At 42.7% G+C, this 15,345-nt stretch overlaps 1 protein-coding gene across 1 annotated transcript in view; it reads left to right on the top strand.

The window, feature by feature from the left end:
• ERC2 (ELKS/RAB6-interacting/CAST family member 2) overlaps positions 1-12,601 on the top strand; it is an 823,240-nt gene extending 810,639 nt beyond the window's left edge. The window contains exon 16 of the mRNA XM_024746387.1: positions 12,485-12,601. Within this exon, the coding sequence (XP_024602155.1) occupies positions 12,485-12,541 (57 nt within the window). The 3' untranslated portion in view covers positions 12,542-12,601. The remainder of the gene's footprint in view (positions 1-12,484) is intronic.
• The last annotated feature ends 2,744 nt before the right edge of the window (positions 12,602-15,345 follow it).

The following is a 15,345-nucleotide window of genomic DNA, read 5'->3' as shown; positions in this document are numbered from 1 at the left end:
TGTTGTCTGTGTGACACCTTTTCACACACACAGATATATACATATATATATATATATATATATATATATATATATACACAGCATCCTTTTTCTAGCTGCAGAGTATAGAATTTTTGCATTATTTAACCAGTCCTTAATGATGAGAATGTAGTTCTTTTTAAATATTTCCTATTGGAATGCTATAGCTCCTTGTGCTTCACCTTTATGCACTTGTCCAATAATTTCTTTAGAATGAATTCCTAAAAGGAAAGTTGCACGTTTATATTGATAAATATCGTGAAGTGACCTCCCAGAGAGGTTATGCCCATTCACCTTTCTTTTATGTCTTGAATGGCACTACCTCCCTGTACTGCCTCCAAGTCTTTTGGTTTTGTTTTACTTTGCTTTTCCAATTTAATTCCAATTTGTACAGAGGTCTCAGAATTCTTCTTCTGGGTGGTAGGGTACAAATGCACAAAAACAACTAAAATGCTAAACTCCAAAGTCAGTTCAGGGAGGGAGAGATAAAAAATGTCCTTGCAGAACTGACCAGTATGTTGATGAGCACACTCCATTCCTCCACCACCAGGGCCCATGTGGCTTCTCTCCTCTCATTACAGTCCCCTGAGTTGAATTTTAGAGGTTTCTGGATGAGTTGCCTTTCCCGTTTCTTTGTGAGAACAGTTTTCTTTATTGTAGGTAAAGATTTGTAGGCCTTAGTCAAAAACAGGGAAATGGCTGATGCTAGAAACAGGCAAGTGGCCCCACTTTCCTTGCCCTCGACCTTACAAACACGTGAAACAAAGTTCGGTTAACAGGTTGATTTTTGCTGGGCATACGTTTTGAATCTGTGGCTTCTCGGCCATTGAGGGGTCTGAGGTTCGGGACCCTTTTATCCTTTTATTGGTGAATTCACTGAAGTGTAGGCAGACAGAAAATGTTCAAGTGGCAGGCAGATAAACTTGTTAAATCCCTGGGAGTCTTTCCTTCCTTACTCAGGGAGTTTATCATCTTGGCGGAGTTAAAAGGCAACTAGGCCTGCAGGTCTTTGCTGGCTTGTTTATTGGCGTTTTACACATGGGTGTTGAAGAGACAGGGCCGCTTTAAACATTCCTATCCTGCTGGCCGGAGGGGAATGAGACCTCAGCTCAACTCTGAGTCTCCGTGAGAGAGAGCCTTGCCAAAAAGCTGGAGGAAAATCGTTTAAATGTAGTACCTGTGCCCCAGGATGCTCATTGTTGGTGGAAAATTGCAGTCGGCTAGCTCCATGCTGTGTTACATTTCCTGGGAAATGGTTTTATGGAAGGGCGTTTGATGAAAAAGTTCATTCCTTTTGTAATTGTTAGCTGCCCCCGTGGTGTTAGTTAAGGTAGAGACACACTGGAAATATTTCTTGCTCCAAATCTCTCGGGCCAGCTCATTCATGAGAAGGGAAGGCTGCCAGTTTGAAGTTGGGTGGGGGACAGGTTCCCACTAAGGCCCCTGGTCCTTCTGGTTCTCTGAGTCTCCCCAGGCAGGCTAATCCTGTGTAAGATTGTGAAGGAGGTAGGTCTTGGGTTTCTGCAACAATTTCTCCCTTTTCTCACACCCTCCCCTCCGTCTGCCCGAAGCCTTTCACAGTCGTGTGTCAGTGGAGTAATAGACTCCTCATTCCCGCCGTCAGGAAATTTGTATTCTTTTGAGAGTGAGCTCGGGCACCCATCTCAATGGAACTGATGAGAATTTCCAGGGCTCAGTATACCACAGTGGTTAAAAACACAGGTTCAGGAGTCAGGCACCCCGAGTTCAACTTATGGCTCTGTGACTCATTTTGTGGCTCAAATCCCCTTTAATCTCAGGGGTTTTTTTTTTCATCCGTAAAAGAAAAACAAAGAGGATCTCTACCATGATAGTTTGTTGAAAGAGTAAATCAAATAACATACGAAAAACGCTTAGTATAATGCCTGTCCCATAAGAGTGTAATAAATAGTAGCCGTTATCATTATTAAAATATGCTTTGTTTATTTAACACACATATACGTGTGTAATATGTATATAGATATAGGTATTATGTACACACAGACACGCTAAGTTAAATGACAATTATATTTTTGGACAACACCTGTAATACCTTAGCTATTTCTATTTTACCAATCTAGGGTGCTACTGAAATAGAAAAACCTATCTGGATAAAATGAGAAAATCCTTGCTCACATCCAGAATACCTGGAATGTGAAGACCAGTTTCCACAACGGACTGTTGTGCACAGCAGTCATTGGAACTCCTTTCCTAAATGGCTGCTCCGTATCCAAATCTTGGTTATTTAAGAGTTAGGCACCCTGCCTTAATTTTCTCAGCTAAAGAAAACACAATAGAGAACTGTAGGTTTTATTCCCAATCTGACCTTCCATGTTCTGAAACTAATTTGCCATAGTGTCTTGCCAGCGTCTGTGCAAGGACTTCCTCTTGCAGAGTAATGTGGTTCTGATTAAGGACATCCTGTGAGACCCAGGAGGATCGCCTGGGAAGGAAACTGGTCTGAGGTGCAAGTGAATTTCCATCCTCCAGTCAGATATATGATATTGAAGACCAGAAGGTAGATGGAGTTTATCGTTAGGAAGACTCAGAAGAAGAATTAAAGCAAATGGCTGACAAATTGGTTGTCTTTTATGCAAAAATGACAAGCAAGCTGGGCTCTTACCGAAAGAGGATATGCAGAGCCCTCGGGCCAAATGGCTCAGCAGTCAGCAGGCTTTTTGAAGTCTCTACTTGGATGCCACTACTTTCAACAAGACCTCTGCTGAACTGCCTCCTCATAAACATGTGAAATCTTAAATTTTACCTAAAATATCTGAGATGTAAAAACTTAATTTTCCCCTAAAATATCTGAGTTTCAACACCTATAACAATTCATTCCTCTCTTTAGTGCATGTGATGTTAGGGTGAAATGCCTGTGTTATGTACAAACATAGTATGTTTTTTCCCTGTCTACACTTTTATGAATTGGGTCATAAATGCTAACGCTTGCTCTATTCCACGATGATGCTAGACCTTTCCCTAGAGCCCATTAGGCAGCAGCTCACCCCTGTGATAGCCAGGGGGTGACTGAGGAGCTCTGGAGGATCCCAGTTTGCTCTCCCTGGATTCACAGAGGTTCTGCATCCATGGAGGGAAGGATGAAAAGTGGTATGCAGTGAGCAGTGGAGTTTGGAGAGCTTGGAGTTTCTTTACCAAATATCTAAGAATCTACTAATAGTTGTAACTCTAATGTGATTTTCTTGTTAATCTCTGTCAAACCATGAAATCCGATACGTTAGCCATGACTAAGCCGTGAAATTTGTCAACTTCGTCTGTGATTTACACAAGCTCTATTTAAAGAAGAAAAGTCTTAACACAAAGTGTGGAACATTACTTCCCAGCATGTTTTCCTCAGCTTGCCTCTAGTATCTTGTGACAACAAGTAAGAAGAGAGTGTATCTTTTGTGCTGTTTCAAGGACCAAGGATGGATAAGATAAAGCCCAAAACTAAATCATTTATTTTCCTTTGAGATGATAAATATGAACATGGTAGATCTGCTTAGTAGATGTCAATAAGTGTTAAATAAGGTTCAAAAATAGTTTTATGGTTCATATCATTGGGCATGATAATAAACTTCCTTAAAGTGATAGGTTCTTTGTTTTCAAGAGAAGATAAATGAGTAAAACCTGTATTTTTTTTTTTTTTTGAGTCACAAATTGCATAGTTAATCTCTTCAATATAGTAGAGTGGCTATGGATGTAGGCTCTGGAACTTGAAATCCCTTTTTGTTATTGGCTAGCTGGGTGACTTTGTATAAATCACTTAATTTTTTTTCCCTCAGTTTTCTCTTCTGAAAAATAAGACTGATAATACTGAGAAGTACTTTAGGAGGCTTGAAGGCATAAAAGAGATACTATCTCTAATGCACAGAGCTGGGCACACATGTCCTTTATCCATGTGGGCTCCTGTTATACTTAGTATAACATTACCTAATGATATAATAGACCACGGGGTATCCTTGTTACCCAAAGGAAATTTGATTAAGTTCATGTACTTGGGAAAAGTATTTATTTTAGCAAAGGAAAACTGGGCAGTGTTTGAATGTTCCATGTGAAGAAAGGGAGAGCAACACAAAGGAGGAAGAACGTGCTGCAGAACTAAAGAGTGGTGAGGGCCAGGGTGTCTTTCTCTCCTCTCCCTGCCAAATGCCTTTTTTCCCAGAACGCCTAGATCTTCCCCACTGTGTACTGACCTCTGCTCTATAGAGTCAGAATCAGATAACCAGGTGACTCAGAACCTTGATGACTTTGGTGACTTATAGTCCAGTGGTTTTGAACGTTGTTGTTGTTTTTTTTAAACACTAAATCTTGTGCAGTGCTCCAGGGTCTAAAATGACCCTTCTCAGATACCTTTCAGCTAGATCCCTGGGACATAAGCTGTGGAAACAGTGTTGGGCCAATCTGTTCATTTTACGGACAGTGACCCTTGAGTCCGTGGAGTTCAGGCGAGTTGCTCCAGTTCTCACCACTGCTGGCTGAGAGCAGCCTGGCCATGTCGTCCTGCCTTACCCAGTTCCTGTGCCATTACCCTGACTTCCCTTCCCGCAGCAACGGGAGGAAGAGAAAAGCAAGGAGCGTAAGATTTCAGGATAGCTTTCGTCAACTTGCCTAGGCTCTTCCCGCATCCTTGGACCCTTGAGAGGTCCACGATCATTGTTATAGAATCTATGAACTTCCCTTCCCCCTAGAAACTCTATGCAAAATATTGTATGTATCCATAAATTTTTCTGTGAAGAAGGTCTATAGCTTTTATCAGATTCTCTCAAAGGGGTTTATGACCTCAGAAGGGTTAAGAACAATTTCCTTATAATTTGTGCCTGTAAAAGTCACAATTCTAGTTGTGATTGTGAGTTGCAAGGTTAACAATTACGTCCAATTTCTTAACCTTTCAAAGCAAATGTGGCATATAAGTCTTTGAGTGCCAGGCTTGCTTGTAAAACAGCAGTTGGGTCCTGAGCTCGTCTGGTTGTTTGTGCAGCTTTAGTTTTCAGTATGAATCCTACATGGAACTAGTTTCTAACCATCTTTGAATCTAGATGGTTCAAATTTGCTAATATAATGTATGTCTTTTTTCAGTGCTTCAAAAAAGTACACTTATTTCTAGACCTGAACTTTGATTTACTTGCTTAGTTCTGCTTTGACCCTGGATTAAGGTTGTCAGATTTCACAAATAAAAATACAGTATACCTAGTTATATTTGAATTTAAGATCAACAATAAATAATTTTTTAGCAGAGCTTTTGAGAAGGGGAGGAAAAATGGGTCAGCTCTGCCGATATGCAAAGAGCCTTCTTTCAACCCTAGAACTTGTGTTGCAAAAATTAAAGGAAGTTTATTATAAATGAGCACAGGATCTTTTTTGAGGTGGTGGAAATGTTCTAACACTGGTTTACGGTGATGTCTGCACCACAAATAAAGTTATTCAAGATCCTTGAACTTTACACTGAAGATGAATGAACTTGACAGCATGTAAATTACAGCTCAGAAAACTGTTGAAAAAAATTGCAGAATAGCTTTATAAAAACTGTTGTTTAATTTTTTATTCAGAGTTTCATACTAATTTGAGAAGATGATGAAAACCACAAATCCACTCCTCAGAATAAAGCATGAAAGTGCTTACGCCAAATTTCGCATACAGTTTCTAGATCTGCTGAAGCTCATCTCTAGAAGCCAACTCCTGCCTTAACCCGAATTCCACACACTGTTAACATCCTTTTCTGGAACTTGGCAGTAAGGCTTCTCGGTGGCAAAAGCAAGGACTTGCTGCTCTTAGAAGTTCTGTTCAGTAATGACTGTGAGGGTGACCTGTGACACCTGCCACCCCAGTGAAGCTGTCTCTCCCCTGCTTCACGCTGAGAAGGACATGGGGAGGGCAGTACTCATCTTAGGGTGTATGTAGAGCCCTGGATTTTGTGCTTTTAACAGCGGCACATGCCTGCTCAAGCAGACCCATGTTCTCACCGTGACTCACTTCTTTGGTGCAAACGAAATTTTCATGTGCCAGTGTGTGGACTCACTCAGAAGGCACTTCCATCAAAACACAGAAAATTCATCGTATGATTTTAACACCAGCTGGAACTGGGAAGTGGGCTACTCTTCTCTTTTATCTCTGTTGATGTAGCCAGGTATTCTGAGAAACATAGGCAGGCCAGGGTGAATGATGTCAGTGGAAAGGGGGTGGGGTGGGGGGATGCTCATCCACAGGAAAAGTGTGCCCTGAGATTCATTCTTTATGTATCAAGAGTTAAAGACCCGCTCCTCCAGATTTAATTACTAAATTTTACAAAGGACAGTTCTTTTTTTTTTGATTATATAATTATTATTTTAATGGAGAACTCACAACCAAATCTAAAATTATTAACATATAGATATGATTTATAAAATAAAAGGATATAGAGGAAACTATTTTGCCCATTCCCCAGCATATTCCTTTTTTTTAAAAAACATCTTTATTGAGTATAATCACAAAGCCCCGAGCTGATCTCCCTGTGCTGTGCGGCTCCTTCCCACTAGCTATCGGTTTTACATTTGGTAGTGTATATATGTCCATGCCACTCTCTCACTTTGTCCCAGCTTACCCTTCCCCCTCCCTGCATCCCAAGTCCATTCTCTAGTAGGTCTTTGTGTTTATTCCTGTCCTGCCCCTGTTTGATCTGTTTATATTTTCTATTTCTTCCTGGTTCAGTCTCAGAAGGTTGTGCCTTTCTAAGAATTCGTCCATTTCTTCCAGGTTGTCCGTTTTATTGGCATGTAGTTGCTTGTAGTAATCTCTCATGATCCTTTGTATTTCTGCAGTGTCAGCTGTTACTTCTCCTTTTTCCGTTCTAATTCTGTTGATTTGAGTCAAAAGACAGTTCTTTATACAGCTCATAAAAGTCCCTGTGGACCTCTGCTAGACCCTCCAGACAACTACTTCTATTTTTCTATAATTGTTTATTCTAAATGTTACGTCTACCAAACAAAAAACCGTAAGCCTAGAAGAACAATGGGAGGAGGGCCAGGGCCCTTCAGAGATGCCTTTATTTTTACTCTTTCTCCATTTGAGACACTGTCACACCCTAGCAGTCAGATCTCACTGCTTGCAGGAGAGAAGTTAGGGGCAATAAGATGGGACAGCTGGATCATGGTGGTAGCTAGAGGGGAAGGCTGCCTGGGAACTGAGGAAGCAGTGGGACCTCAGCTCTGATCATCTGAATTCCCCTAATACACCTCTCCATGCTCTGAGGCATTAGGACTTCTAGTGAGAGAAACTGCTAGAATCCAAACATTTTCATCCAGTTACACCCCAACAAAAGCCAGGCTTTACATGCAAACCAACCTGGTTCTTTTGACAGACTTGATCAGAAGTCAGTACTTTGGGGCTTCCCTGGTTGTGCAGTGGTTGAGAATCCACCTGCCAGTGCAGGGGACACGAGTTCAAGCCCTGGTCCAGGAAGATCCCACATGCCACAGAGCACCTAAGCCCGTGCGCCACAACTACTGAGCCTGCGCTCTAGAGTCCGTGAGCCACAACTACTGAGCCTGTGAGCCACAACTACTGAAGCGTGCCTAGAGCCCGTGCTCTGCAGCAAGAGAAGCCACCTCAATTAGAAACCCACACACCACAATGAAGAGTAGCCCCCACTCACCACAAGTAGAGAAATCCCACGCAAAGCAACGAAGACCCAACACAGCCAAAAATAAATAAATTAATTAATTCATTAATTCATTAATTAATGAAAAAGCAGTCAGTACTGTGAGGTGTGCAGAAGTTTGTGCGTTAAAGCCTCACTGAAATCCCACTACTGTGGAATTCCTAGCCTGGTCTCAGCTACCTGCTAGTGTGAAGATACACAGTCAGCCCTCCATATCCGTGGGTTCCACATCTGCAGATTCAACAAACTGCAGATCAAAAATGTTTGAAAAAAAAGTCCAGAAAGTTCCAAAAGCAAACCTTGAATTTGCCATGCTCCAGCAGCTATTTACAGAGCATTTATCAATATGTTCTGTACAGCTATTTAAATAGCATTTACATTGTATTAGGGGTAGAGATGATTTAAAGTATACTGGAAGATGTGCATAGGTTATATGCAAATACTCTGCCACTTTATATAAGGGACTTGGGCATCCATGGATTCTGATATCCACTAGATGTCCTGAAACCAATTCCCCAGAATACTGAGGGAATGTGACTAATTAACTCATTGAGAGGACAAACCAATTCAACCCCTTTCTTCAAGGCTTCACAATGCATATTGCTTATATAATGAATTCTGTCTTCTCATTCAAGCAAGCCTGAAGGGAGGACCTCTGCCAACCCACTCTTATCTCACTGCTGACATGTGGAAGAGAGTAAATGCCTTTCTTTAAAAAATATTCTATTAATCCATCAGTCTTGCCTGTTTCAAGTGTCTTTGCCCACATTTGTCCAAATAAGTGAGACTACCATTTTTGGCTTTTTCTCTACAGGGTGAGTTTCATTTCTGTTTGAAACCAGACTATTCCACCTTTTTGGCTGAACCTGAATTCAAGAAACCCAGCAACAATCTTAAGGTTTCATTTTCTTTCCTGTGGGAGTGAGAAGCCACAGGCCCACTTTGGAACTCACTGTATAGACACTCGTCCTTCACTTGTAATTTTCTCCTCCACATCCTTTTCCTCTCTCTGATCTTTAGGTAAAATTATTTCTGCTTGATATGCCTTTTCCCCACTTTGGTCCTTAGTGGGTCAGTTAGTCTCATGTGACTTCCTGGCCCTGATAGAAGGCAGTATTGAGATCCTGGGTCTTTTTGTTTAGCCAGTTCTAAGGAGCATGGTGGTTCCTTCCCTCCTCACACTTTAAGGAGAAGACGTCATAATACTCAAAGATGCTGCAAGGAAAATCCAACAAATACCTCAGATGTTCTATTAAAGCAGTGGTTCTCAACCAGAGCTGATATTAGCCCTGACCCCTGGACCTTTGGCAGTGTCCCCTAGAGACATTTCTGGATGTCCAGTGTGGAACAGGGATGCGGCTGACATCTAGTAGGTAGAGGCCAGAGGACTCTGCTACACATGCTTTAGTGCATAGGCAGTTCCAACAACAAAGAATCTGGCCCCAAACTTGAAGAGTGCCAAGGTTGAAAATCCTGTGATAGAAGAATTCTTGCTCTTTTTTCTTTTCCCTCAAGGCCTGGGATAAGAGAAAAAAGAAAGGAAATGCTCCCTTTTGATGAGTGTGTATGTCCTCAGTTCTTACATCCCACGCGGATCCAGGAATTGGAGAGCACAAGGATACCACTGAGCAGGGCAGAGTGCAAGGTCGTCTTCTTGGCTCCAACAGCTGTCTCAACTCCAAGGAGAGACAACTTTGACCAAAGCAGAGGACCACAAAGTTATAAGGATGTTTAGTATGTGATAAAAATCATTTTGCAGGTTAAAGTGCTTCCTTCTGCCCGTAAAATGGTGTGTTTTTTAAATAACTCAAAAATAGGAGGCACTTCACTGTGCTGTGAGCAGGAGACAGGGCTGCTGCTCAGAGCCACAGACAGTTAATTCCATCCTTGTCATCAAGCCTATCCAAGCGGTAGGTGGTAGCACTCTTCATATGTTCTCCAGTGTACTGTTGACTTACTCCATGTTCTAAATGCCCCTACTGTCAACACAAAGGGATTCAAGGAGTTTCCTGGAACCAGTGTATCTCTCTGTATCTCTTGGCTCCATTATCCCTCACTCCTTTGGTGGTAGCAAGATAGCTGCTCAACTGCCGGATTGTACCTCCTCTCACATGAAAGCCCAAGAGTAAGACTCTTTCCCAAGATTCTCAGTGTGCCTCACTGGCTTTGGTTGGGTCATGTGCTCACTCCTGAACAAATGCTGTAGCTAGGAGAATGCTAGGAGCTGATTGGCTGAGGCCTAGGTGACTGCATACCCTGGAGCTGGAGTGGAGCCCCGTGTCATGCACATGAGCTGCAAGTGGGGTGGATGTGTTTCCTCAAAGGGAAATTGGGATAAGATAATGAAAATAGGAGGAATGGATGCCCAGGAGAATAAAGACATGTGCACGCGCACGTGCGCACGCACACACACACACACACACACACACACACACACACACACACTACTTGCTATTAACGGGCTTTGCATTCTGTGGTGGAAGTTATGCAGCTAGCCCATTACCTAGCTGCATCACTTGAGATAATGTCAAACTCTCCCAGCCTCCTTTTTCTCCTCTGAAACATGGAAGTAACAACACTATTAGGGTGGTTATAAAAAATCAAGCAAGTATCTTGGGATATTGGAAGTGTTGTGCAAACAAGTGGTGGCGGTAGTGTTAGATGCATTTAGTTAGTGAATTTAGTTCAGCTTCTAGAGTCTAGAAGAATCTAGACGAGCTACAATCCACACAGCTGGTCCATGTAGGCCTTGGAAGCCAGTGTCTAAATTTATCTAATTGTCATTGTTGCAGGTCAGTTTGAAATCTTCTGAGGTCAATGATTGAGGTAATTGATCCACTTGCTGTGGATCTTGAAAAAGTCTCTGTTAAATGACATAATTGGTTTTAATTATATAATTACGGCACTTAAAGTGTGGGGGTGAAAGGTTACTATTATATTTAGAAGTGAGATCCCCAAATGAAGCAAGGGCGTGTAAGCCAGCGTTTCTTCGAATTTCTCTTTTTATTTTTTCAGAGGGAAGTCAGAGTAGGCTGGCCTTGGCCCTGGCCATTTTGGATGATTATCTTGAACGAGGTAGCGCTGGGGCTGCTCATGGCATCATAGGAACCTTTGTAAAGAGACGGGAAAGGGCTTCCGTAAAGACCTCATTGTGATCTGAAGTTAATGAGCAGTGGGAACTCAACTGTCAGCAATTGAATCTGATTGGGCAGGGTAATTATATGATTGCCTCGGGTGTTTGCACACGCACAGGGATATTTTTATTGGACAAAACCTAATTGCTTACTTACTTAGTGGAGCGAAAACCTAAACAAATTTGTGTTGTCATAGGTTAAAAAGACATCCTTTCTTTGTCTCTAAAATAGCTGCCTGCTCGTTTCGTTCTGTCTTCAATCAAGGATTTTGTTTGCAGGCCTTGAATTCTATGATAATATGAAAATGTAAAGGAAAGCTACTTCGGACTGTGCATTTTGGTAAAAACGTGCTTATTGCCATGTCTTAAACCATCCCCTACAATGGTCTCTTTCATAATGCACAGGCAGCTAGAACCTTGGGCAACACTCAAGCTACTGGGACTTTCACAAGTTTTTTTTGTTGTTGTTGTTTGTTTTGTTTTCCTGCGTGGGGGCCCCTGCAAGATTGGCTTCTTAAACTATCTGGTTTTCCTCAGCTGCATAAGGCAAGTGGGAGGTATCACGCCTGTGGTAGCCTTTTAGACATCAGAAACACCAAGGATAAGAGCAACAGAGCGAAGAGCCCCCTCTGTGATTTTCTGGGGACTTGGAGGAAAGGGAAGGGCAAAGCGAGAGAGCCAAAGGGAAGAAGCCTTGGGGCTCCCACTTTGGGGACGCCAAGTTGCAGTTGGGCCTCGTGTCGTTTCAGCTGTCCTGAGTGAGCTTGATATCTCAGTTTACCTGTAATGCTGGTGTGCAGAAAAACAGACTGCTGCAATTGGGTCTATTCTGTAGCAGTTCGAGTCCACATTATTGTTTCACTTTTTTTCCTATCTTCTTATAGAACAAACTATTTTCTATGTTCTTTCCTTTCCTGGGATCCCACTTGGAAGAGTGTGAAACACAACTGGATTGTGGGGATTGGAGGAGCACCTTGTGATGAAAGCTGCCGACTCCAGATCTGGTGCCTTTGTTGAGTATAGGATTATGGCCTGGACAATGGCTGAGAACAAGGGACATTCAGCCCCTCAGACCATCCATGATTTCTCATCTCAGATTCGGACACGTGCTGACATATCCCAGTCTTATCTGGCTAACTCCATGGGTCCTCTAGGCTCAGCGTTAAATGTCACTTCTGGGAATCCTTCCTTGACCACCCACCTCCAGTCTGGGTTGACCACCCACCTCCAGTCTGGGTTGACCACCCACCTCCAGTCTGGGCTGACCACCCACCTCCAGTCTGGGCTGACCACCCACCTCCAGTCTGGGTTGACCACCCACCTCCAGTCTGGGTTGACCACCCACCTCCAGTCTGGGCTGACCACCCACCTCCAGTCTGGGTTGACTGCCTTTGCTTTGTGCTCCACTGCACCCTCTAGGTTCCTTTACACACTGTCCTTTAATTGCTTGTCTCACTGTCCAGAATAGCCCATAAACTCCGTGAGGGCAGGGCTTGTGTTTATATTTGTCACTACTGTCTCCCCAGAGCCTGGCACAGTGCTTGATGGTGTGTTTGGAATGACTGAATGGGGAAAGGAATGGTTGCTGGGTGTCCTAGGGAATCATGGTGTGCGCTGCCTGGGCTTCCCTACCCTTGCTGTTAATACCACTTTCTTGTTGCTTATAATTTTCATTGCCCCAGATGATCCAGCTCTGTCGGAGGCACGGAGGCACAGTCAAATCTCATGCTGTACATTGATCACCTGTCCAACCTTTGCCTAGAGTGGGAGCCCCCAGTTCCTTCAAGAGATCCAACTTTACGTGTCTGTAAAGAAGAAGAGGAGGAGGGAGACAGCGGGGAGGATCCGGTGGCTTTTAACACCAGAGCAGGTCCCATGTTTACTTTTACCCTTTCGGAGGTGGGTAACTGCAAATGCCATGGGGAGTTGGGTTTTAGGGACTCTGAATATTGATCTTGGATTTGGGGGCTCATATGTACTTTATGTTTTGCTAGAGTGTAGGGGTTGCTATTTTTGTGGTTAAATCATAGCCAGACTGTTCCATGAGTTCCCACCAGCACAGAACAAAGATCCAGGTTCATCATCCACGTGAAGTAAATTGTCCATTGGCTTCCAGTTGTTTGTGTCTTGCTATGTGGATAGAGAGTACGGTTCATTCATTGGTTCCTATTTCATGACTATTTATCATTTGCTTTTCAAGGCCTATGATTTTCAACAGACTTTCTTGTGTTGAAACTCTGGCTTTTGATGTTTTGAATTCCTCCCTCCTTGGTCAACCTCTTAGACCATGAGTTCCCGAATAACTACTGAATAGATGAGATTTCATTTAGGACCACCCATCTGTGGTGGTCTAGTCCCAAACAGTCCTGGGGTATGTCTAACCAGCCTTTTCCCTAAGCAGAATGTGAATTTGTGACCCCGTAGACCTTAGGCAAAAGGGCTTCCTGTTGAACCCCTCAAGCCCCCAGCCATCCCTAAGTTTGTACTGCCTGTTGTTGGTTGGGCTACGATAACAGTTTCTGGATGGATGGATGTGTACACATGGAAACTGCAGCCTCACGAGGGGAGAGGCAAGGTAAACCCTCAGAGACCCTGGGTGCTTCTTGCGTAGCGGTCTGTGCCAACTATCCTAGGTCTGAAGTATATTGTCCCTCTGTTGGTTCTTTTTTTTTTTTTTAATTTCTATTGGAATATAGTTGATTTACAGTGTTGTGTTGGTTTCAGGTGTACAGCAAAGTGAATCAGTTATACATACACACATATCCACTCTTTTTTAGATTCTTTTCCCATGTAGGTCATTACAGAGCACTGAGTAGAGTTCCCTGTGCTGTACAGTAGGTCCTTATTAGTTATCTATTTTATATACAGTAGTGTGTATATGTCAATCCCAATCTCCCAATTTATCCCTCCCCCTCACCTTACCCCCCTGGTAACCATAGTTTGTTTTCTACATCTGTGACTCTATATCTGTTTTGTTAATAAGTTCATTTGTACCGTTTTTTTAGTTTCCACATATAAGCGATATTGTATGATATTTGTCTTTCTCTGTGTGACTTACTTTACTCAGTATGACAGTGTCTAGGTCCATCCATGTTGCTGAAAATGGCATTATTTTGTTCTTTTTGTGGCTGAATAATCTTCCATTGTATATATGTATCATATCTTCTTTATCCTTTCCTGTGTTGATGGGCATTTCGGTTGCTTCCATGTCCTGGCTATTGTAAATAGTGCTGCAGTGAACATCGGGGTGCCTCTATCTTTTCACACTGTGGTTTTCTCTGGGTATATGCCCAGGAGTGGGATTGCTGGATCACATGGTATTTCCTTTTTTTTTTTTTTTAAATAAATAAATTAATTTTTTTATTTATGGCTATGTTGGGTCTTCGTTGCTGCACACGGGCTTTCTCTAGTTGTGGCGAGAGGGGACTGTTCTTCGTTGCAGTGTGCGTGCTTCTCATCGCAGTGGCTTCTGTTGTTGCAGAGCACGGACTCTAGGCACACGGGCTCAGTAGTTGTGGCTTGTGAGCTCTAGAGCACAGGCTCAGTAGTTGTGGCGCACGGGCTTAGTTGCTCCGCAGCATGTGGGATCTTCCCGGACCAGGGCTCGAACCCGTGTCCCCTGCATTGGCAGGCGGATTCTTAACCACTGTGCCACGAGGGAAGTCCCTGGATCATATGGTGTTTCTGTATTTAGTTTTTTATGGAACCTCCATACTGTTCTCCATAATGGTTATACCAATTTACATTCCCCCCAACAGTGTAGGAGGGTTCCGTTTTGTCCACATCCTCTCCAGCATTTATTGTTTGTAGACTTTATGATGATGGCCATTCTAACTGGTGTGAGGTGGTACCTCATTGTAGTTTTGATTTGCATTTCTCAAATAATTAGCGATGTTGAGCACCTTTTCATGTGACTATTAGCCATCCGTATGTCTTCTTTGGAGAAATGTCTATTTAGATCTTCCACCCATTTTTTGATAGGGTTGTTTGATTTTTTGACATTGAGCTGCATGAGCTGTTTGTATATTTTGGAAATGAATCCCTTGCAGGTCTCATTGTTTGCGAATATTTGCTGCCTCTGTTGGTTCTGAGTCTCTACTTACTTTGCATTCTTCAGCTGCATATCTGCTTTGGCATAATAAGCACGTAAATTAGAAACTTTGGGGGTTCCTTCAAGAAAGAGAGTTTAAACGACCTCGTCTCATAGTATGTGTGTTCGCCAGTGCTGTGTGCTTTGAACCAAACAGGGATGGGCCATGGTGAGCTTTATTTCTGAATCCAAGGAAAGTTTAGTTTAATTTTCAGTTTTGGAATAGCACCAACAGATGCCTCACCACCTCATATCCTTTCTGGATTGAGGCAGGTAATTACTGCCTACACAAATAAATCACATACTTTTGCAAAAAAAAAAAAAATCTTTGAATGACATTTGATTTATAATTAAACTTGGCGATGCAGTCCCTGAAGTGTCTCATCTTGTGTAATCACAATGATCTATTTCCTTTCAGAGTACTTCTGCGTGTAGGGGTTAGTCCTCTTGTTA

This window comes from Neophocaena asiaeorientalis, unplaced genomic scaffold (genome assembly GCF_003031525.2).
Source record: "Neophocaena asiaeorientalis asiaeorientalis breed wild unplaced genomic scaffold, Neophocaena_asiaeorientalis_V1.1 scaffold251, whole genome shotgun sequence".
In the NCBI taxonomy this organism is placed as follows: Eukaryota; Metazoa; Chordata; class Mammalia; order Artiodactyla; family Phocoenidae; genus Neophocaena; species Neophocaena asiaeorientalis.
Note: the sequence above shows the minus strand (reverse complement) of the source record. Positions and strands in the feature narration are given on the sequence as shown.